Source organism: Leishmania major, chromosome 19 (assembly GCF_000002725.2).
Source record: "Leishmania major strain Friedlin complete genome, chromosome 19".
Lineage (NCBI taxonomy): Eukaryota > Euglenozoa > Kinetoplastea > Trypanosomatida > Trypanosomatidae > Leishmania > Leishmania major.
The window spans coordinates 418,772-442,573 of NC_007260.2; the positions used below are offsets into that span (position 1 = coordinate 418,772).

At 61.3% G+C, this 23,802-nt stretch overlaps 5 protein-coding genes across 5 annotated transcripts; all 5 read left to right on the plus strand.

Moving 5' to 3' along the window:
- Positions 1-1,518: 1,518 nt before the first annotated feature.
- Positions 1,519-3,096, plus strand: LMJF_19_1020 (tRNA pseudouridine synthase A-like protein; the record flags this gene model as incomplete). The annotated part of the gene is made up of 1 exon (XM_001682633.1): positions 1,519-3,096. The coding sequence occupies one exon, from the start codon at positions 1,519-1,521 to the stop codon at positions 3,094-3,096; it is 1,578 nt and encodes a 525-aa protein (XP_001682685.1).
- Positions 3,097-4,297: 1,201 nt separating this feature from the next.
- LMJF_19_1030 (conserved hypothetical protein) lies at positions 4,298-5,158 on the plus strand (the record flags this gene model as incomplete). Its single annotated transcript, XM_001682634.1, has 1 exon — positions 4,298-5,158. The coding sequence occupies one exon, from the start codon at positions 4,298-4,300 to the stop codon at positions 5,156-5,158; it is 861 nt and encodes a 286-aa protein (XP_001682686.1).
- Positions 5,159-6,076: 918 nt separating this feature from the next.
- LMJF_19_1040 (putative phenylalanyl-tRNA synthetase) lies at positions 6,077-7,978 on the plus strand (the record flags this gene model as incomplete). The annotated part of the gene is made up of 1 exon (XM_001682635.1): positions 6,077-7,978. The coding sequence occupies one exon, from the start codon at positions 6,077-6,079 to the stop codon at positions 7,976-7,978; it is 1,902 nt and encodes a 633-aa protein (XP_001682687.1).
- A 2,692-nt stretch (positions 7,979-10,670) lies between these two features.
- LMJF_19_1050 (hypothetical protein) lies at positions 10,671-14,321 on the plus strand (the record flags this gene model as incomplete). The annotated part of the gene is made up of 1 exon (XM_001682636.1): positions 10,671-14,321. The coding sequence occupies one exon, from the start codon at positions 10,671-10,673 to the stop codon at positions 14,319-14,321; it is 3,651 nt and encodes a 1,216-aa protein (XP_001682688.1).
- Positions 14,322-15,729: 1,408 nt separating this feature from the next.
- On the plus strand, positions 15,730-19,482 carry LMJF_19_1060 (conserved hypothetical protein; the record flags this gene model as incomplete). Its single annotated transcript, XM_001682637.1, has 1 exon — positions 15,730-19,482. The coding sequence occupies one exon, from the start codon at positions 15,730-15,732 to the stop codon at positions 19,480-19,482; it is 3,753 nt and encodes a 1,250-aa protein (XP_001682689.1).
- Positions 19,483-23,802: the final 4,320 nt, after the last annotated feature.

A 23,802-nucleotide genomic window follows, 5' to 3' on the forward strand; every position in this document is an offset into this window, starting at 1 on the left:
CGTCGTACCATTTTGGTGGTGTTTCATGTTGCCGTTGCTGTTATTCCCACTTGGACTAGACAAGTTTACCCTTTCGTTTATATATATATATATATATGTGTGTGTGTGTGTCGTTGCTTCTGCGGCTGACGGTGCCTCCAACCGACCCACCCACCCCCTCTCTTGCGGAGTGCGCTGTGCGCTGGGTTGCTTGTGTATGTGATGGACGGGCCGACGGCTTTGTTGTTCGGTACTCGTGGGGGTCTCATGGCGCACTAGGGAGGGGTGGGGGGGGGGGGGCGGCAGCGGCAGCAGGGACGGCCCATTGCGTTTGGGTGCTGTCCTCTTGCTGGTCTGTGCGTATGCTGAACGAAACACAAACGAAAAGGTATTTTTTGTTTTACGCTGAGTCTCTCCGTCCCCTTTTTTTGTTTGTTTTCCGCATGGATGTCACTGAAAAGACGACAAGATGGTCAGCGGCCTCATCACTTGAGGAAGGAAACGGAAGGGAGGGACTCCGCCAGTGTGGCGAAGTGGCGACGGCGTGTGGCGGAGGCGATTTACTTTCGTCATGAGCGACGCTGACTGCGGACTGCCTCCACGTTTTTGAATGCCTCCCTCCGTAGAAGCAGCACAACAACAAAAAGGGTGTGGGGACAGACGTGTGTGTACGTGTGCGCACGTGCGTCGCTCCGTGCCGTTTGCCTGATCTCTCATCGTGCCACACACACAGACACACACGCACACCTTTCGTTCCTCACGGCAGCCTACGGATGACGGTGGCTCCAGTGGACATCGCCCCCTCGTCCCTCCTGCTCTTCTCTGTCTCCCGTTGCAACTATCCGTGTTTGTGAAGGGGGTGTCTTCCAGGCGTGCAACCCCCCCCACACACACACACCCACCCACGCACACGCATACGCACAGATACATGCACACACTGCAGCCCCTCACTCGCACCCGCTCTAAGAATCGCCATTCAAGTCTCCTTTATACGTCACACAACGCGTGGCGAGAAAGAGAACCATTTGCCGGCGGCATTCACGCCTTCGGCTCACGGGGGCCGTCATGCACGCATCGACTGCGGTGGCGCACGTGTGGCGCACGCCCTCCGTCAGCGCGCCTCGCCTGCGTCGATGCCTTTGCGCTTCGGCAGCGGAGGCGGCGGCATCAATCTCCTCCGCGCTACGGGTAGCTCAGCGCCACGTCACGAGCACCACTGGCTGTTCCAACGGTAAAGATGGCGAGAGCGATCATACAAAGGATCACGCGGACGGCGAGGGGGGCCCTGTGCCTCCCTCAGGCACTACAACGGCTACAGGAAGTGCTGCCAGCCACGGCTTTCAAGGCTGGAAGCGCTTTGGATCGTTCGCCAGCGGCCACCACGATGTAGACGCTGCAACGAGCCCGCGTAGCTCACCGCCGTCACCAGCATCATCTCCGTCCGCCTTCTCCCCAAGCCAAGATGCAGCCTCCATCGTCGATGGCAAGGCCCGCGACGACGAAGCTCGTCGGCGCGCAACATCGGCGCGGCTCACTGACATGTTCGCCGACAGCGCGCGGCACTCGCGATGGATGCAGGAGCAGCTCCAGCAGTCACGCAAAATCTCGGAATACACGGAGGAGACGGCGGCGCCCCGGCTAGTGCTCTCTCACGGCAGCGCCGTGAACGCCAATCAACTTAGTTACGCTGTCGACGAAGACGAAAATGGCAGTGCCCTATCGGACGCGGCAGATGCAATGGCACCCACAGCGTTGGCGGCCACCACAGGTGCCGACGTGTTGGAGCAGGAGTTGCTGGACGACAACTTCCTGTACTACCCGCCGCTGACCGCCATCAGCGAAGCGGGAGCTGCCGAGGCGACCCACACTCTCTCGAGCGGTGAACCGGAGAGGTACGTTCCTGGTCAGCAGGTCATTCCGCCAGGCATGACGCGCTACCGGGTCGATGTGCAGTATCAAGGCAGTGATTTTGACGGGTGGTACAAGTCTGTGCAACGGACGCGAAACAACAAGGATGCTGCACCAGTTGGCAACACCGCTACTGCTGCGGCAGACTACGGCGCCGGCTCCCGCCACTTCGCCAAGGTCGTGCTGGAGGAGGCGCTGGGTGTCGCGCTGGACGTGCCGACGGTGAGCGTCGTTGCCGCCGTCATTCCAGAAACGGGCGTGTCGGTGCGCCGCCTAACGTGCCATGTAGACGTGCCGAGCGAGGTGGAGCTGCAACCGCGCACCATCCTGCAGCGCGCCACGCTGTGGCTGCATCAGCGTCGGCAGCCGCTCGCCGTTCTCAGCTGTCACCCATGCCGTAACCAGGATTTCCATGCCCGGCACAGCGGGGTGCGGCGGGTGTACTGCTACCGCATTCTGAACCGCATTGCACCTCCCCTGTTTGATGCGGGGTTGCAGTGGCACGTGGACCGCTACCTCGATGTGCCGCGCATGCAGCGCATGGCACGTCTCATGGAAGGAACACACGATTACGGCTTCTTTGCTGACAGCAAGATGGCGAACGCACTGCGGCGCGCTGCGGCCTCTTCTACCGGAAGCGGTCGAGGGGGACCGGTGGTGTCTTCGGCGTACAGCGCGGAGCATGAGCCGCTAACTAGCCACGGCCTGAGGCGCGGTGAGGCGCCAGCGGCGCCGAAGGTAACAGTCGAGCGCGGTCTTTCTCAGCTCGAGCGCGCTGCGGCCTTGCCGACCTTCAACGAGTACGGCCAGCGCATCATCACATACCAAGCGAAGCCGCACGAGTACCACAAGGCCCGCACAAACCTCCCGACCATCCGCACACTCGACAAGATCGAGGTGGTGCGGCAGGAGGACGAAGTCCTCATCTGGTTCGTCGGGCAGTCCTTCCTGCGCCATCAGATCCGCAACATGGTGAGCGTCCTCAAAGCGGGCGGGCACGGCCTCTGGGACGATCAAGAGCTCCAGCACGCCTTTCAGAGCGGCTTCGAGGTATCGCGCAAGAAGTTCAAGCGCGAGCGCCTGTCTCCAGCACCTGTTCACGGCCTCACACTGTGGGATGTCGAGTACCCGGCGCAGCACCGGTCAGACTTTGTACCCTACGTAGATGCGGGACCTTACGAGCCCGTGGACGTCTCCACGCAACACTAGCGTTGTCGCAACGACTGAAGGCAAAGCAAAAGGGTTCGAAGGGCGGAGGGAGGCCGAGCATGGTGCTTCGCGCGTGTGCGCAGATGTCGGCATGGTGATGAGAGACAGTGCGAGAACGCAGAGGGCTGTCGCAGATACGACGGCACGCAGGGAGAGGGGCGCTCTCTCGTCTTGCACTGCAACTCCTCCTTCCCCCCCCCTGTCCCCTTTTCGTGCTTGATATGGAGTTGTGTGATCACGCATGCATGCGTGTGTTTATGTGTGCGTGTTTGTGCTTTCACAGAGGTGTTAAACCCCTAAGGCTAACAGAAACAGGAACAACAAGGGTAAGTCATGTGCGCGACGCGATCGGCTTTCCTTCCTTCCTCGCTTCCTCTCTACTCTGTTTCTCTCATCGGGCGCTGCAGGCGTGCTCGGCGAGCAGGGTCTCTGAAAGCTAAGAGAGAGAGAAAGCACAGGGGCTGCAACACGCAGAGGCAGCGGTACTCACACGTCTCTCAGTTTGCCTCCACAGGTGACGTGTTTGGTGATGGGCACTTGGGAGAGACAGGGAGGAGCACGGAGAGGACGGAGACTTCGCATGCAGCGCCCTCTCCACACACTACCACCACCGCCCCTGCCCCCTTCCCAGGTCGCTTGGAATGCTTTTATGCTAGTCGGGTGCGTGCTTCACCATTTTCTTTTTCGCGGCGAAACCAATCGTTGCGTCGGTATTCCTCCTCCCCTGCCACTGTCACTGTTACTGTCACGTCCCTCCTTCCTTTCTTCGTCTTTCTCTCTCTCTCTCTGTGTGTAGTATCATCAAGCACGCCAGCTCACACACACACATATATATATATACGTATATATATACGCGGCTCACAGAGCAGAGCCTGAACCCCTCCTCTCTCCCAGCGTTTCCCCCCCCCCGCGCGTTGCTGTGGAGCTGTATACGGGTATATGTGTATTGCGTGCTGCCTTGCTGACCCACTTTCTTTTTCGTTTCGCGTTCTTCAGCAGTCACAGGCAGAAGCGTTGACAGCTTCGAGCGATCGGTCTCACGCAACCCATCCGCGCGCGCGCGCATACCCCCCCCCTCCTCCCCCCTAACCAAAAAAGAAGAGAAAAAAACGGACAGACAACCATCACCGGCATACCAGCACGATCACCGCTACCTCCATCTCCTTTTACCCCGGCCCCATTCCAGCGCTCCTCGCCAAAGATGTACCGCGCGCACAGTAAGGACATCAACCGGAACAAGGGTTTCCACCCCTTGACGTACCGCAACTTGCGCCGCGTCGAGCAGCTCAAGGAAGAAGCCGAGCTCAACAAGCAGAAGGCAGAAGAGCGGCAGAAGGAACTGCAGCGCGACCAGGAAGAGCGTCGTTACGACGAGCTGGTGCTGGCAAACTCGGCGGACTCGCTCAGCGGCGAGCTGGCACGCTACCGACAGACGCGCAGCATCTTCGCCGCTGAGTACGAGGCAGACGCCAAAGCAGCCAAGGATGCGTCTGTAGCGTCACTGCCCTCGCCACAAGTCAGCAAGCCGGAAGTGCAGCTGAAGACGTCCGCTGGCGCGTCGTTCCCCGTAAACAGCTTCCTCAGCAAGTTTAAGAAGGAGGAGTCCTACGGGTCGACGTGTGTGATGGTGAAAGCAGAAGCGCGAGACAACACCGCCGCTGCTGCTTCTAGCGCAGTCGCCTCCGCGGAGGCAGAGACGCCCGTGAGGAAGCGCCCACGAGACGACGCAACGAGCAACAGTCCCTCGAGCACCCACAACGGCAGCGGCTATGGCGAAGGTGCGACGAAGAGGGGAGGCGACGGTGGTGAGAGTGCGCCCGCGACCGGCTTTGTTACCAGCGCGGAAGCGGCGCAGCTACGAAAGGAGCTGAACCTGGCACAGAAGCAGCGGCACGACCCACTCATGCGAGTAAAGGAGTACCAGAACAGCTGCGTCGCCGCCGCCGCCAGGCAGCTGGACCACGAGCAAGCGACCGGTGCGGTGGCAAAGCGCGAAGACGATCAAGACAAGCTGCAGAGCCGCATCCGCGAGCTGTTGGCTCTCAAGAAAAAAAAGAAGTAGCGCCATGAGGCGGAAAGTATGCGTGACTCGACGTCCTCACTTTGTTGGACCAGAGATGCGAGTGCCCCTGTTGCGTTGTGTGGACCCACCGGACCTCTCCTGTTGAATTCGCTTCTCTGTGCGTTGGATTCTCCCCCCAGCACCACCACCACCCTTCTCACGACGACCTGTGCGCAGGCAGACAGCACACCGGCTGTGCGCGAACGGAAACGAAGTACGCTGCTGAACAAAACGAAAATGAACGTGAACTGCGCAGTGAGCGCGCAAGCATTGATGGGCGCTTCAACTTCCTCAACAGCGAGGAAGAGCGTGCCGAGAACACCGCAACTTCTCAGCGATTTGCTCCACTCTGTTCTTGGTCGACGTGCTCGTCTGCGCGTCGCCAGTGCCGCCTCCCTCCCCCCCCCCCTGGTGCGCCCACCTTTTGTTCCTCGTGCTGCCGTGATGACGCACCTCTTTCCACGTCGCAATGGGCAACGACCTCGACAAACACCTCCACGGCCTTAACGTCCCTTCTCCTCCGTGTTCAACTGCGTATTGTGCCCCTGCCCCACCTCTTCCCTTCTTGCCGCTGCTGCCTCGGTGCAACGCATCTATCGAACCACGGCGGTGATGGCAACGACGATAACATGCACCGCCATCTCCTCCTCTCCTCTCTTCTCGTTTCTCCAACCTAGAAACGTGCATACAAGCGCACATCAGCTTGCTTGTTTGCTGCTGGATCGAAGGCTTCCCCTTTCGGTATTTCTATTCTACCCACCCACCACTTCCTGCTCCTTCCTTGCTGACGGCGTCGCGTCTCTTGAGCTCATCATCTCGCATCCACGACCCTTCCTCTAGCTGCCTCTTTTCCTGTTGAACGGAAGTATTACTAACACGCACACACACACACACACGCACGCAGAGAGATTCAGGAAGATGCCGACGTTGGCCGTGGCGAAGGACTACATCTGCCGGCTGATCGGTAAGTCCTACACGGACGAGGAGTTCAGCGACCTGTGTTTCCAGTTCGGGCTGGAGCTCGATGACATTACGAGTGAGAAAGAAATGTTCATGCGGGAGCAGGGCAAGAGCGCGAAGGCGAACGTGGCTCCGGCGGAGGCCCCGGCGCACCTTTCGGAGGAGAAGCTCTACAAAATCGACACCCCGGCAAACCGTCACGACCTTCTCACGGCGGAGGGCATGGCCTGTGCGCTGAGGGTGTTCATGGGGACCATGCCGCTCCCAAACTACCGCGTCCTCAACCGCGCCAGCCCGCTCTACCGCATGTCCGTGGAGAAAAGTGTGAAGAACGTGCGCGACTACGTTGTGTGCGCTGTCCTGCGCAACATCCACTTCAACGAGCGCAGTTACAACAGCTTCATCGACTACCAGGAGAGGCTCCACGCCGGGTTGGCCCGCCGCCGCACGCTGGCCTCGGTTGGCACCCACGACCTAGACAAGGTGAACACGACGGACTTTATCTTCGCCTGCCGCCCGCGCGAGACCGTCCGGTTCGTGCCGCTGCGGCAGACAAGGGAGCTGAACTGCGCAGGCGACGGCCTCGCGCAGTACTACGCCGAGGACCGCCACATCGGCAAGTATGTACCGCTGATCTCCTCCTTTCCGACCTACCCGGTTGTGTACGACGGTACCGGCCAGAACGTGCTCTCGTTGCCGCCGATCATCAACTCGCACTACTCGGCCATCTCAGTGGACACCAGGAATATCTTCATTGAGTGCACGGCCCCGGACCACTACAAGGCGCAGGTGCTGGTGAACCAGCTCGTGTGTGCCTTCTCGGTCTACTGCGAGGATCCCTTCACAGTGGAGGCGGTGCAGGTGAACTATGAGGAGCCGACGCCGGACGGGACAAGGTCGCTTGTGACGCCAACGATGGAGACGAAGGAGATGACAATGAACATCGAACGCCTCAACTCGATCATCGGCATCAAAATGAAAAGTGGTGCTGAGTGCGCGCAGCTGCTGAAGATGATGATGTACACGATCAAGGAGACAACGGAGAGTGAGGTGACGGTGACGGTGCCGCCGATGCGCACGGACGTCATTGGCGTCGCGGACGTGATGGAGGATGTCGCCATCGCGTATGGCTACGACAACATCACCTACGTGGAGTGCAAGACCCATGGCCCTGTGACGCAGACGCCGCTGAGCAAGGTGGCGCAGCTGCTGCGCACTGAGATGGCCTGCGCAGGCTACACGGAGCTGCTGACGCTGTCGCTCTGCTCGCGCGCCGATGCGTTCGAGAGCCTCGGCCGCGTGGACAACGACGTTGCGGCGCACATCGCCAACCCGCAGACGATGGAGTTCCAGGTGTGCCGGCCATCGCTGCTCCCCGGTATTCTGAAGACGCTCGCGACGAACAAGTCGAAGCCTCTGCCGCAGCGCTTCTTCGAGTGCGCGGACGTCGTCCTGCTGGATAACGAGCGGAACTTCCCACCGGTGCTGGAGCTAAAGACGGACTACGCGTCCTGCGGTGCCCGCAACCAGAGACACCTCGCCGCCGCGCACTGCAACGGCAGCTCTAGCGGATTTGAGAGCATTCACGGCCTCACCGAGCTTGCCCTACTTAAGCTTGGCGTCCCGTCGAAAGCGGCGATAGCAGACGACTACGAGGGCGACTACTACACACTGGAGAAGGGCGAGGACGGCGCCTTCTTTCCTGGCCGCGCTATGGACATCATTCTTCACCGCGCTGGTCAGGCAGTGCGCATCGGGCACCTCGGCGTCATCCACCCGAACACGCTCAAGGCGTACGACATTCCGAGCCCGTGCTCGTACATGGAGCTCAACATCCAGTTCCTGTGCGTCCCTCTATAAAGCGGCGCCGTCCGGGCGAGCGGAAAGGAATTACGGCAGGCGGCCGTTGATACGCGCACGGAGCGGGTGAGGCGACTTGACCGAACGACAGGGGAGGGAAGCCGGGAGTTGAAACGGCACGTGGGTGTGCTTCTGTGTGTACCCCGCTGACTGGCTCTGCCTTCCTTCCTCTTTCTCTCTCTGTCTGTCTCTGTCTCGCAACCCACTCAAAGAGTGGGCATCTTGGGTTCGTTAGAGCGCAGAAGGTCGCGCAGAGTAGTGAGTGCGTGAGTGGAGGGAGGTGCACGTTCCTTTGCCATGCTGCACCTCACGCATATCGAGCTGGCGCTATCCTAACACCCTCGTTCCTCTCACTTCGATCCCGCCACGCACACGCACAAGCCACCACCCCCCCCTCCCCCGCCCTCTCCTCCAAAACTCATTTCTATCGTGATGAGGCTGTGCTGTTTCTGTTGCTCTCCCCGTTTGCTGCGTGCGTGTGTGCTTGTGTCGAGACGCGCGAATACGCAGGGGGCGCACAGCGGAGCAGACGAACGACGGGGGAAGAAAGTTACGGCGGGTTAATGTCTAACTGGTCTTTAACGCATTTTTTTTTGCTGCATTGCTGTTGTTTATCGTGCCGTGTGTGTGCCTCCCATCTCATCCCTCGTCCTTGGGGAGAAGGCGGGCGTGACACCTGCACCTCAGGGCGTGGCATCTCAGGGTTCCGTGTACACCCCACTCTCTTTGTGTGTGTGTGTGGGGGGGGGGGGGTCTGTCGCGTCGTTGCGCGGGCGCTCTCGGCCTTTTCCTCTTTTTTGTTGCTTCTGCAGGTGCCAAGTGCGAAGGAGAGAGAGAGGGGGGCGGCTGGGGGAAGGAAGGGGTTTGTACGCAGCATGTGAGAGCGGAAGGGGGGCTTGGATGCCGCACATGTGTCTGCCTCTATCGTTCATTTAGCCTCACCACCACCGTCATACACGCGCGCCGGTGCCCCTGTTGCGGTACGTGCTTCACTGAAGCGACATCGTACCATTTCGCCTCTCTCGCGTTGCCTGTGCTGTTCGCCCACCCGTCACTCGGCAGAAGGATGCGAAATGCCGGGGAAAGGGAAATCGATGGCCATGGCGAGAGATCCGCGGTTGTTTGGATAGGCACTGGAGGTCGAGTTCCCCGTCGTGGAACAGTTGTGTGCGCGTGTGTGTGCGCGCGCTGGAGCAAAGAAGGAAAGAGAAGGGAGGGATGGCGGGAGCTAACTGCGCACACCTCCTCCGCGCCTTTGAAAAGAGTTGTAGGCGAGTGTGCCCATGGGCCGATAGCTGCGGACTGCGCCGAGTCGCTGCACCCGTACACATGCAGACATGCTGACACTGCACAGGCAGCACTTGGTCGGGGGTGCCCATCGATGCAACATGAAAGGCTGCATCGCCTCCCCTCCCCCCACCCACCCACGCACACACACACACACACACCGAACTCCGCCCTGCTCACTTCCATTGTCTCCCTCTTACTGCCCCCTGCCTCTCCGCATAGCCGATCAACAAGAAACGGCGATACGTGCAGCTCTGCGACAGAGTGTCCTTGCTGCAGTGCTGCTGCCGGAAGCTGCGGATTGCTTGATTGTCCTTCGAGGTGCGCAGCCGCGCGCACACGCCCACACACGCAAGCACGCGTTGCTCCGGGGACGCAGTCGTGGAGCTCGCCTTCTCCGCGTCATCCTCCTTTATCGACGTCACCCAAAGCCACCGGCGCACCACTGGTATAATCCGCTCGTGACCGCCACAAACAAGCAGTGCATCTGTGTCTGCCGTGCACTTGTGGCGGACACAACGAACTCGACATTTAACTGTAGCATAGAAGGCCAAAGCCCCTCCCATAGACGCCAGCACTTCTGGTGCTGCTAGAGCACACGTGCACAAGCATATACACACGCCGTTCGCTTGCGCGTGATTGGTGCTCCCCCGCCCCACATCTTCTCTTGGTGCTGTTGTTCCTCGCGTGTTGTGTTATCACGCACCTCATAGACCTTACCTGTACGAGTAGTCCCACCCACCCCCGCACCTCGCCAAGGCGGAGAGGCACCCGCATTAAGCGCTGCCGTTGTTCTCTTGCGTTGCCTGTCCTTCCGCATCTTCTTTTTATTTCACATTCGACTATCGGAGGAAGGAGGCTCGGCTTTTCGTTGCGTTCGTTGTCTGCTGCGAAGTTCACTTGTATTGTTGCCGTGTGTGTGGGAGAGGGGGGGGGGGCTCTGCCTCTGCTGCCGCCTGCGCTGTTCTCTCCCTCTTTGAGGAAGTCGCACGGACAGACAAGCCAGATGCTGAGACGCGCCTTTGTTAGGAGCTCACGTGTGGGCCCGATGCGGCTGCCAGGTGTGAAGGGACCTGGAGGGCTGAGTAGCAGCGTACCGCACACAATTGGCTACGCGAAGTGTGACGGCTGCGTTGCTCGACGTGTCGATGTGCTTTTTTCGCCGCCCCCCATCGCTGCATCTTCCATCCCTGCGGCGGCGGTGGCGGCGGATAGTGTATCGCGCGCATGGCGGCGGTGCTGTGGCACGGTGTCTTCAGCGCGCACGTGTGCCGTCGCATTTCAGCGGCGTGCCATCAGCTTCTCCTACAGCGACCGTGTTCCCTGTATTCGCTTTGGCGTGAGCACGGAGCGGCTGGCACGCGCGACTGCGCAGCCAACCTTGCCAGCCAACGCAAACATCTTCATGATTGATGTCCGCAAGGGCCAGCGCAAGTCGAAGCGGGTGAACCCCAAGTCCACGATGGCCTCCATCATAAACGCCCACCGCGCCGAGGCGCAGAAGGCGAAGGAGGAGCTCGACAAGGACGACGCCTACACCCCGCCGCTGATTTTTCTCTTCAGGACGGACGACACGAAGAAGCAAGCGGCGCGGCGGCAGGAGCAGATCGACGCCCAGCTCGACGCGCTCAGCGCCTTCGGTGAATTCCGAGCGTGTGTGCTCGATGGCATCAAGTCCCGCCACTGGACGCGCTACATCGACTCGCCAACTACGCCAAACAGACCCGCTCCTGACAAGGCTGAGAGCGCCTCCTCGGGAGATGCGCCGTATACCACGTACGTGGCCGTGGCAGCCGCAGCACCTGTCGACCCCGCGGTCGTGTCCGCCAATGGTACCGGTGATGCGCCGGCTGCCGCTGTGCCTCCGCGTGTGTCGGCAGCCGGCGTAGCGGAGGGCACCACGGGTGCTGCCAAAGAGGCCGACGACATGGAGGGCGAGGATGAAGAAGTGTGGGAAGAGGTGGAGGTCGAGGAGGGTGAGGAGGTCGTCGAAGGGGACGACGGCGGTGGCGGCTGCACAAACAGTGCTGCTGATAACAACGGCGCCGGCGCCTCCCAGTCCTGCGAAGCAGCCACTTACGTGGATCACGCGGCGGCGCCGTCCAGGCGGGCGAACGAGGCCCGCACGACAACGCCGGTGGATGAGATCATCACAGCGCCATCGACAGCAAAGAGGAGCGTTAATACGGTTTGGGCCCACGTGACGAGCCAAACCCACTCTGGAGACAGTGATGCCAGTGCTGCAGCTCTGGTGGCCGCTGCAGAGGTCTTATCAAGAAAGCAGGATAACACGGTCGAAGAGGAAGTAGTGGGTGTGGCGGATTTGGACGGCGAAGACGTTGCCACCGACGCAGCATCGCCGGCGGCGCCAAGCCCGACTGACTGCACGGACAACGCAGATGGTGTCAGCATCCCTGACGCGCCACGAAGGAGCGGACCTGAGCGCAACAACGGTGGCAGCGTATTCCTCGCCGCAGCTCATACACCTCCACTAGCGGAAGCAGATGCAAAAGCGGCTGCTCTGGCGCGCTCAACGGATGCAGAGACACTGCTCTCTCTGGAAGAGCTGGAAGAGTTCGACATTGATGGTCCTTTAAGTGAAGGCATTGCTCCAGAAGCACCTGCAGCATCGGCTGTGTCAGCGTTGACCGATGCCGCGCCCAAGGCTTTGAGCGCCGCAACAACGAAACACGCAGAGTCCAGGGCAACAGAGCATGTCGCGGCTGTAAGCGTGTCGGGGGATGACGACGTCTCTGCCGCTGGGGAAGCAGCGGGAGAAGAGTCAGCTAGTGTCCCTACCAGTGCGCCGCCGGCACTAGACACCGCTGCCAAATCCCTCACGGAGGTGCTCCAGGAGAATGCAGCGGCATGTGTAGCGGCGGGAGCAGCAGACGATGGGCCGGCGTTGACCGCCTCCGAAGGTGACAGTGCAGACACCGAAGTGGAGGGAAAGGACGCAGAAGAAGAGGCAGTAGCGACCACAGCCGCCGAAGACAACGCGGACGCAGCGACTTTCAGCGTCGCTGCGCCCGCGACCCCCATGTCACGGCCGAAGCCATCTATTTCCATGCCGGTGTACCCACAAGTTGTATCACGGCTGTATTACGGGGCGACGACGGTGTACCTCTCCGACCGCGCCTTCATTGAGCTGCCTCCCACCGCGAACGTGCTCGTGATCGACCATCTAGATTGGGACGATGCTCACCTGGCGGCGATCGATGCAGCGCTGGAGCAGGTTGACCCAGTCGCCGGGCACGTACTGCTCTACCCAGATGCCTATGCACCGCAGAGCGAGCACGTGATAGGGAACATACATGCATACCGCCGCTCCCTTCTGCCCTTCATCTTCGTATTCCGCACCCAGCTCTCCAACGAGGCCGCGATGGCCCTGCAGCGCCGCCTCGCCAACGCCCTGCATGTGCGCCCCACGTTGAACAGTGCCGCGCAGCAATCGTTGATGGCGGGGCAAAACGATCGCACGTCTGTGTGTGTGCTCAGCGCCGCGGAGAGCGAGAGAGGCGGCGAGAACCCGATGCTGGCACCGCAGCCGCGCAAGGCGACTCCAGCATCACCGAAGCCTTCACCAGCGGAACTAGCGCGCGCGCGCAACGCCACGGCAACAACGGTGGCGGAAGCACCCCGGCGCGCAACCAATGCGCCGGTCAGCGAGAGCAGCACCGCCGCGACAGCCTCAGCGTCACCCTTACCTCGCACACCCCCAGGGGCAACGGAAGGGAAGCACACGGGTGCCAGTACTCGCGGCGTGGCAGACGATGCCGTTCAACGTCTGTGGGACGTTCTCAACAGCGTCTCCTTCGATGCCTCCTCCTCGAAGAAGTCGGTGGCGTCGGCAGCAGCGCCGAGCGCGCAAGTGGAGGTTCAGCGAAGCCACCATGGCGGCTGCAACGGAAATAGCGGGGCGGCGGCGGAATGGCAGCAGCGAATCTCCGTGCCAGGCGCCTCCGCTGTCCGAGGGAACGCTGATCAAGCAGAGCCGGTTTACAGGCGCCCTGTAGACACCACAACTAACATACTGACTAGCACCAGCGACACCGGAGAGACCGGCAATGGGCACATTACCGCGAGCACTGTTGTGGACGACGCTGCATCCTCACAGCCGTCTCGACTTGCATACGCGTCGAGTCTTCTGAACGCGGAAGTCGCCGCCCCATTCCTCAACGCGAGCACGAGAGCCGATGCAGCCGGCGGCGCAATCGCTGCACACCGAACGCCTCCTGCGACGACGCTGCTGGCCGAGTCGGCCGAAGTACACGGGAGCACCGCCATGATCAAGGGCGGCCTCTTCAACTTTGGTGCCATCACTTTCGGGAGAGATAATGGGTACTGCACCGCAGAGGTGCCGCGGCCTCGACGAGCCTTCAGTTCACGATGGGGCATGAACGATGATGACGACGACGTCGACAGCGAGCATAACGCGACAGACGCGGCAGACGGTGCAGCAACGAGCTCAGCTCTCGGTAGTGTGAGTGATTTGGGCCTGTACCCCGTTAGTGAGAGCGTGGCTGCCGCTCGTGCGGAAGCAGCACGCATCAACAGCCAATGCGGCGGTGGCAGTCCGTTCACTGATGAAGAGATCGCCAAGATCGAGGAGGAGATCATCCTCGCGCAGCTTAGGAAGCAGGAAAGGAAGGAGCGGCGCAGCGAGGCGCGCAGGGCGATGCGGGCGAAGGTCAAGGAAGCCAAGTCACAGTTTTCCTGCAAGACGGCATCATTGCCATCGCCATCGTCGTCGCCTGTGTCGTCCGCGCCCTCCAGTCCCAAGGGCTCGCGCTTATGGAAACAGCGGTTGCAGGGCAGTCGAAGCGTGTCCGCCTCGTCGAAAGCGACCCCCACAGCGCGAGAGCAGGAGCTTGCCGAGGACGGTCTTCTGGAGGACTTCAGTAGCTTGCTTGTCAACCGCAACCGCGGCAGAGGGCTCAAGGCCGACAAGGTGAGGGTGTCCGTTGCGTCTGCGCCGTCTCGAAGAGTCGCGCGCTCTGCCCGCCGCACGCTAGCAACGGCGACATCCTCGACCCGAAGAGGGGTCAGGCAGTAAAGCCACGCGTACGCGTTTGTGTTGGAGTGTGCGAGTCTTATGCATTTTACCGGCAGCAGCGAGTCATAGAACGGAAGAGTCTCCGCGAGTGGAGAACGCGGGCTGACGTGTGTACGTGTGACCATTGTTCCTCTCAAACTCAACTTGGCCAACATCAAGAGACAGCCAAGGGCATCGCCCGTGCGCACGGGCGAAAACTCGCGCTCTTGTACGAGTGTCGCTTTGAGTGCAGGTGTGATGCGCTCCCGTAAGCCCCCATCCCCTGCCCTTCCTCTCGCGAATCTCCGCTCTCGCGCTCCTGCGCTGCCGAAACGTATCCGTCTCTGCGCACACACACGCACACACATCCCTCTTGACGGACTGTCGAACGGGCTATTCACTTCTTCCCCTGCATCCTGAAATCCTGTCACTCCACGTGTGCGTCTTTTCTGATGGAAGTCCACGAAGCGAAACCGAAGCAGGGAGGAGGACGCAGCGAGAGAGAGAAAGAAAGCGTGTACACACACACACACACACACACAGACGCACACACAGACGCACAGACACACAGACACACAGACAGACGGACGCCGGGTTCTCTTCTCTCTCCTCTCCCTATATCTGCAGCCCCAGTGTGCACCGCCGCACCACCACCAACACGATCACCACCACTACCGCCGCCCTCCTCCCGTAACGCCCTCACGCGCACGCACACGCACACGCACAAGAAGGGAGGGAAAAGGTGTGCACTGTGCACCGAGGCCGCGCGAAGGGTGTACGTGCTTTTTTTTTGTCTTCTATCGCGAGTCTGTGAGAGCGAGAATACAACACAAACAACGAGGCTCTGCTGTGTTTGAAGCACAAAATCGAGGGTGTAGCGGTCCTGGCAGTCTTCGCTGCCGCGCACACCCGCACATCTGCCGCTCCTCTCGCGCTCTCCCTCTCTGTCCCCACTCATTCTAATCATAGACAAACCCGCACTGTGCATCACAGCATTCTGCGTGCACATCGCACACACGCACATCGGCGCATAGATTACGACAATCATTAGCCATCATCATTACTTCGCTCCCCGTACGCGTCTGTGTATGTGCGCGCACGCCTGAGGCGCACCGAGGCCTTTCTCATTGCATTCTCTGCTGTTGAGAACAGTTTCACACTCTCTTTCTTCTTCAGGTACGCGCGAGGCGGCGGTCAGCGGCGTCGACTAGCGCCACCCCTCTCACTGATTCACTTTGGTGCTCATCTCAAGCGCAGAGGACGGGAAGGGTGGAGAGGGGAGGGGCGTACCCCCATAGACGCTGTATTTTCTTCTCCGCTCATTTTGTGTGTGTGTCTCTCTCTCTCTCTCTCTCTCTGCCGCGCCGCGCGTCTCCGCGCTGGAGTGAACGCGGTCTTTGTGTTAACGTGAGTGAACCAGGAGAGACGCATGCTTCGTCTTGTCGGTTGTCGCCTAGGCGGCCGTGTAAGGCGGCGCTCGAAGAGCGCCATCATTGACGCCGCCGTTAACGCCGTCCTGGCGGAGCTGAGGGCCAAGGCAACGAAAGCAAAAAAGTCGAAGCGGGCAGCCACATCAACGCCTGCAGCTGCGGTGAAGGCGCCTGCGAAGCGCACCGAGCAACTCGAGCCACCACCTGCGGGCGCTCCACCCCCTCCCGCGACCACGGCAGCGCCTGCCAAAGCAAAGACACGAAATGCCAGCAAGAATCTCGTTGACACTGTCCTCTCAGGTGTGAACTGCACGCTGCTAAAGCACGTCCTCTCCTCCTCGTCGTCGTCTTCGACGTCGACCGACATCCCTGACGTGGGACGGGTGTTGCGCCTAGACTACACCACCATCGCGAGAAAGCACCAACTGGCGCACCTCGCGGACATCCTGCTGGTCAACCGCATCCACGCCGCCGTGGTCAACGACACGCATGAGCGCACAGCTGACGGCGCAAGCGGTGCGGCAGCTGACGCATCGTCGCCGCTGGTGGTGCTCGTGGAGACAACCCTCCCTCGCGAAGATGCCGAAGTACAGGAGTTCATCATCCGCAATGCCCTGAGCATGCACCCGCTCCCGCCGGAGGTGGCAACCGAAGACGGGCAGTCTGTCCACACCCCGCCCTTGACGGTCCTGGTTCTCGGCGACGAGCAGACCAAACGCGTGCGCACACTGGCGGAGCTGCCGCCCGTGCCGCCTCGCGTGCCGGCGGCAGCCCCTCTGGCCACTGCTCCTGCGACCAACTCCCATGATAACGCCCAGGCTGCCAGCGCCGCGCCGGCCTCCGATCGTTCAGCTGCTGCGGAGGCGGCTCCGTCGACAACATGCGATAACCCTGCTCGGTGCAGCCTCAGTGGAGCGCCGGCGCAGGGCGCCCCGCAGCGCAAAGAGAACCCCAAAGAGGCGAACAGCTCGACGCCGCCGAAGGCCGACGCGGCCGAAACGGCGACGGCAGCGAATGCCGTGCTGCCCTCTGCGTCCTCTTCGCCAGTCGCTGCAGCCGCTGCATCTGCAGAGTCGGTGCCAACGTTAGCAGCCACGGCTGCAGCCGCGAACACCGCACCGCCGGTGAAGACGGCAGCTTCAGAGGTGAGCACTAAGCGGGTGGAGCGAGCGGTGCGGCGGGTGGCACGCGTCTCTCTCAAAGCGCTCGCCGCTCAGAAGAAGCGTAGACCGGCGACGCCGTCTCAGGCGCGCCTGGTCGCTTCGATCGCGGCCACTGTTTCGGGAAAGCATGCCGCCGTAGCGCGACCGCCGCGCCTGCTGTCCGTGGACAGCTCGAAGGAAAAGTTGTTGTGGGCATCTCAGCCTGGCCGACCGCTGCCCATCCGAATACTAGAGCCGTTGGTCAGCCCGGCTGTGTACGAGGAGGTGCGCACTGCTGCCGCGGCGGATGCCTCGGCTTCATCTGTTGCCTCACCGCTCACAATGCACATGGTGGTCTACGGTGTCAGCAAGGAGAGCAGTGCCTCGACGGTGTGGCTTGGTGCCCTGCAAGCCGCTGCTGAACTCACCAGCGCCATGTCCAGCGGTGCTTCCCAGCTTCCGGCAGAGGTGGCGGAGCTGGCCGGTCTCGATCCAGCGCGCGTCAGGCGCGTCTCCGAGCGCAAGAGTTCACGAAAACGGTGTAACACGAAGGCAGCGGCGGTCTCCTCGGTTTCCGACGATGGCACCGCCACCGCGGCAGCGCCGATGTCACCAAAACCGTATGTTTACATACTCATCCATACGCGCCTATCCAGAGAAGACGCCGCTGTCCTACAGCAGGAGCTGCAGTACCAGCTGATGCAGCTCAAGGCGACACCGGCGGGTGCGGAAGTGGCGGGTATGTCAGTGCTAACGGCAGAGGACGTGTCCCCGGCGCATCTGTCCTATGTGCTGGAGCACTCGATGGTTGAAGGTGGCGGCGACAGCGTGAAGATGAGTGCGATGCGCCGCGGCTGCAAATCTGGGATGGTACCATCCGCGGCCCCGACGCTCTCTGCCGAAGCCGCCGAGGTGAGTAACACCTTTCAAGAGGTGTACCGTCTGCTGTCGGAGCAGCCGTGGCTTCTGAGCTCCCCGCTGCAGCGGGAAACGCCATCCTCCTCTTCGCCGCGACAGCAGCATCCGGACACGCTCGTCGCTGACGCGATCCGTATCGCAGCCCTCACGCAGGTTTTGGTGCAGCGCAAGGAGGCGCAGCTGCGCGGGCATTTTGAGGCGGCGCAGCAGTCGAGTGCAATGAATGCAGACAGCGAAGCCGTCGCCCGGGCAGCGCAGCGCGTTGAGATGAAGACAATGGTGACGGAGGCGGTCGAGGAGGTGTCGGTGCGCCATGAGCAGGCGACCGCCCACCTCGTCAAGACGCTGTCCAGCATAGTGGGACAGTGGTCGCTAGAGAAGCTATCGGATACGCTGGAGGCGATCGTGCGAGACGAGGTGAAGCCGATCATGGATGTGCTGGAGGAACGCCTCGCCAGCACGCCAGGGCGCAACGCTGAAGCGGCAGGCGGCGAGGCCGCACCAATCGCTGCAGCGCCGGCACTGATGGCGACGCCTGCATCCACATCCCCGACCGACAGCGCTGACGCCGCGTCCTCTGTGCTCCTTGAGAGGCAAGACGAGATAAAGGGCACTATGTCGCAGGCCTTGGCGCAGCTACGCGAGCTGAGCGAACGCTTGTCAGCACTGGCGGCGGCAACAACGGCCGCGGCCGCGGCGAAGACTGAAGGCTTGGTAGGCTCCGCTGCGGCCCACCCCCCAGAGACCGCAGCCGCTCCACCAAAGAGCGAAGAAGAGCTGCGGCTTCTGAGAAACCTCCATGAGTTGCAGGAGCAGCATCACTCGAAGCTCAGCGATGGGCTAGAGAGCCTGCGGAGCGACCTTCGCTATTTCGCAAGCCAAGAACGCGCGGCGGCTGAGGCACAAGCAACCGTGCCTGCCGCAGCGTACGCGGCCACCCTCTCGAAAGAGTCGCTGGATAGGGCCGTCGCCGACACTGTGCACGAGATCACGCACGCGATCCGGCGAGACCTTCACGCGAGCGTTGTGGAGCAGCTGGACGCCTACTGCGACGTTCATCGCAGCACCCAAAACAGCGCACGCGAGGACAGGCGTGATGAGGAGCCGTCGACGCCGGTGCTGCCCGTTACGTCGTTCGAGTTGGAGGAGATGCTGACCCGCGTCGTCGAACACACCGTGCGGACGTCGACGGACAAGATAGAGGACCATGTGCGGGCAGCCATAGAAAAATCTTACCGAAACCAGCAGGCAGCCGATCCCGCCTCGGTGACTGCAGCTGCGTCCACGACCAGTGCGACAGAGTCGGACGAGGCGTTGAAGGCTGCGCTCGAGCGCCTGTGGGCCCAGGTGCGTGCGGAGGCAGCCGAGGAGGAGGCAGTGAAGGTGTCGCAGCACAATCGCCAGCTACTGCGCCTCTTGCGTCGCCAGAAGCACCTGCAGCGGTGCTTGCCTGGCTGTCAGGCAACGTCTGCGCCGGCGTCGGCCTCATCGCCAGCGTCCCCCTTGTCATATGTGGCACTTGAGGAGGCCATGCGCGTGGTCATGCATCCGTACATGGCGCAGATGCAGGCCACAGTAGCTGCAGCCGCAGCCGGCTCCCCTCGCACCTCTGTGGAGACGTCGTCGTCGACTACATCGGCTGACGATGGCGTCGAGCAGGACCATGCGGCACATCCCGCAAGCAGGAAGTGAAGAAGAGGGATGGGGGCGAGGAGGATGCCGTCGCCTTCGCAATGCCGTTGCGCATAGAAAGACATAAAAGGCATAGACAAGCGCGTGTGCGCATTCGATTGGTCTTCGCTGTTTTAGAGAAAACCGGACATTTTGGGAGCGCAGGAGAGGGCTCTCTTGCGGCGTGAAGGTCGTCCAGCTCCGTGTATGGCTGTGGGGTGTGTGTGTGTGTGGGGGGGGGGGGGGGTCGGTGGAGACAAGAAAGGAGCAGCGACGGAATGGCGAAGAAGGGGCGGTAGGAGAACACACCCGCGCGGCGGCAGAGGATGTTAGCGTTCTTTTCTCAGCTCGTCACTTGCGCGCGTCTGAGTCTGTGGGCGCGTGCACTTGTAGGCGTCAATTCGTTTCAATGTAGTCAACGCCGCCATTGTCCCGTCCTCTCCCGCCCAACCAACCAGCGAATGCCGCCCCGGGGCGTGTTTGGCTCCAGAAAGCATACGCTTCTTCTTCCTCGATCCTTCGCGATTGCTGCCTACCCACCCACACACACTCCTGCCAACTGTCACGGGCGTACACACCTGCATGCACACCCTTCTGGAGGGCGTCTGTTGTTGCCCCCGTCCCCTTCCAAACCCCCTCCTTCTCCACTCCTCCATGGCAATAGGCGGCGGTGTTGGCAAGCGGCGCCACAAACACGCGTGCACGATCGTGCCTTGGGGAATGCATGCAAGCATGGATCGATTCGACGAAGGATGGGGCCCCCAGTTCTACGGACGTGGTGCGTGACGGTATGCGGCATGGCGTGCGGGTGCGATCTTTTCGTCGTGGGGGGATGTCTGGGCATGTTCTTTGGTTTCGTTTTTTTTTTGGATTGCTCGCGCGTTACATTGGGGGAGGGGGGCTTTGTGTGGTTGGCGTCTGCTGGAGGGGGCGTCTCGTCGTCGTCGTTGTATCTCTTTTGTTGCCATGATTTTGTGTGTGTGTGTGTGTGTGTGTGTGTGTGTGTGTGTATCGGTCTGTGTACTTGCATCTGTTTTCGGCTGCGATAGCGTCTGTAGTGGTTGTCTATGCGTGCTTGGTGTCGAGGAGGAGGCGAGAGAGAGAGAGACGGGAAGTGGGGATCGGCTACCGGCGCAGGTGCCGCGTGCGAGAGCTGGGTTACCTCCTGTGTGGGCGTGCAGGACATGCGCACAAGGCACACCTCTTCCTCGTCTGCATGCCCTGTCTCTTTTTCTCTCTCTGCCACCCCACCCGCACTCGAGAGGGCGGTCTTGCTTCCGCGATCCATGTCGTTGGTCCTTGCGCGCCTGCACGGGTGTGTCCAGTCCCCTCTTCTTTACAGCTTTGGTCCGCTGCATTGTTTACGCCTCGCTCCTGGTCTCCTGTGTCGTGCTTTCCCGTATGTGTGTGTGTGTGTGTGTGTCACTGTTGGTCCTCGATCCCTCTCCACACCAACGGTGCTGTTGTACGGCTCCTGGGCTCTTTCCGGCTCTTCGTCTTGCGCGCGTTGAGTGTGTTGAGGCTCTCGGAAGGGGCCAAAGGCAGAGGTCACAATTCAGCATCGCTGTTCTTCTCGTGCGTCCTTGCTCTCCTTTCAGAGATCACTTGCGTTGCCCTGATGATGCGGTCCACGTCAGCGTGGCACCACACTTCGAGTGCCCGCTCTGTATGGGGAGGCCAAGCAGCCGGCAGCCTGCCCTCGGGCATGGACAGCGGGCTCTTGGTGTCGGCGGACAGGTACGGGGCAGCGCGGTGCCGCAGAGACCTACGGCCATCATCGCGTTCGCACCACTGCGCTGCGAATGGTGTCGACGGCTCCACAAATATGCGCATCCACCTTCTGTGTTGTCTCTGCTCTGGCTGCGTTGCGGTGGTGTTGAGCGTGATCCCGGGCCGAGCTTGCGCTGTGTGCTGCCGTGGCCTTGCGCTGGACTGAGCGACGCCGAACGGTGTTGGTTGGACCCGGCTCCTTGGCGAACCCTCGATGCAGGTCTGCATTCTGCGAGAGGAGGAGGAGGGCATGTCATGCCGGCACTCCTGCCACGGCATTTGGCCTCGCGGCTTATCAGCGTGCCGGTGCAGCAGGAGGAGAGAAGCGCGGCTGTCGCGTCTTCGTGCTCGCACAACAGGACATGCGCACAGGTGTGGGCCCTCCCCCCTCCCCGCTCCAAAGGACGATGTCTCAGCAGGGGCGCGCTGGCTTTGCCGCGGTGACCCTACTAGACAGATACGCACCTCACGTCTGGCTGCACGCCTCAGAATGACCTCGTGACACGGGCAGTTCTCTCCATCAGGTGCCAAGCGACGTCGCGCTCAGCTCTCGCATGATTCGAGTGGGCGCCGGCTCGCACCGCCCGGCGTGGGACGCGAAAGGACGATCCGACCGGGCAGGGGCTACCCACGCCCGACCGGTTCAAGGGCCAATGCCTGGCCTGTGCAGGCGATAACGACGCCCCGACATGGCGCAGCGCAGACGTGGCCGTGGCGGCGTCACCGGACGCCATCCCGGGGGCGCGACTGCGTCATCAAGGACTGGGGCGCCGCCACTACGGCGCCAAGTGACCCCTGCGCGGTCCCGTCCACTCTCCACTTTGGGTAGGCTAGTGCTGTGTGGTGCTGCCAGTGTGACGACAGAGCCACGAGCAGGCGCTTTCGATCACGCGAACCGAAGGCTACATCCTGGTGCAGGCTGCAGGACGTAGAAAAGTGCGAGGACTGTGCCCGCGCGCCGTCTGGCACGGCTGAGATGGTGCACCGCATCCCGAGCAAGGCATCCAGAGGCCCACAGACCACGAGGGAGAGACGGAAAAGGCGCGAAGAGGTGTGCACTGATCCACCTCACCGCATCCTTCAGGGGAACGATGACGCGAGCACTGCGAATGTCACCATCGAGTCGTCCGAGCTCGACTATGGTGCGCCTCAGCATATCATGGCATGCCGCCGCTCAAAGCGAGCCAGGGGGAGGGAAGTATGCCACGCTGGCCAAGCACAGGGTCTCCGAGGGCCCTGACCTGAAGCTGGGCGACTTCCTCCGTGAGCTCCTACGGCGTGCAGATGGACCAGCGCTTGTTGCCACTGCCGTCACCCTCGAGGGCAGGACCCTGGACGCGGCATGCTTTGCATCGAGGCATACTGTCCATCTGGGTCGCCCGTCTGGCGCCGATCGCGCAGCACACATCCAAGGGGAGGTGCGAAGAAAGGACAAGAAGAGCCGGTTGGTCGCATGGCCCCGATGCGACGGCAGGACGGCATGTCCCAGACGACGAGGATGCAGCTGTATCCCTGCGAAGGCGGGTGAGCTGTGGTTTTGTGTGTGTGTGTGTGTGCGAGTGCACTCGTGGACTTGGCTGTGGTAGACTTTCCGGACACGCTTGAAAAAAAGGAAAGAAAACCCCCGATTTTTTTGGCCTTCGGTGCCCCCTCTGAGGTAGCGGCGGCTGTGCACACGCACAGACGCTCGCCCGGCACGCGCGATCGCTGGCGTGCCCCCCTCCCTGCTGTCTTTTCAGACCTCGGGGATGCCTCTTGTGGCTCCGGCGCGAGCGAGATGGTGAGAGAGACAGATGACGGCGCGTCTGCGCCGACCCCTCTCCGCTGGCGCAGCTCTAGTGCATGCACGCCATCGTTCACGGGCGTGAAAGGAAATAGAGAAGAGGTGAGGGAGGCGCGCGACGGATCGAGCTATGCGGTCCTCTGTACCACGGGCGCTTACACCCTTTATCGCATTCATTCTTGTTCTGCGACTCGGACAAAGCGTCACAGCTGCTTCTCACCGTTACTCCTGGACACTCTTGTGCTCTTCCTCTATCTGTGTCTCACCATCATCGTCACCACACTTCGCCATCTCATGTGCGTTCTCACAAACCCTTGCGCATGCGAACACACGTAGGGCAGAAGAGGAAGCTCGCAGAGCATCCGAGGTGGAGACGGACGAGGATAAGCAAATCCAGCGCACGCTTCTTCTGATTGTGCATTTTCGTGGTATTTGGCCTTGCTGCTGTCTCCGCCATCGCCATCGACACCAGCACACACACGCACACACACACATAGCGGGAGAGCGCCCGTCTGTGCCTCGCTCGAACACATATAAAAGAGGGTCAAGACAAGCGCGTTCAGTCCTGTGTGCCAGTGCGCTGGTGTTGACTGGGGCTGTGCCTCACGAGCCCACCTCTCTCTTGCCCTCCCTCTCGCCTTCACGGCGCACGTTCCCGGGTGCTCACATCATCGCGCGTTTCTTTTTCTTTTTTTGGTGGTGGTAGTAGTGGTTATTTCGTTGTGCCTCATTCTGTCCGGCGGGGGAGCCTTTCGTGTGCGGCGAATTCAATTCTTTTGGTTCCCGCT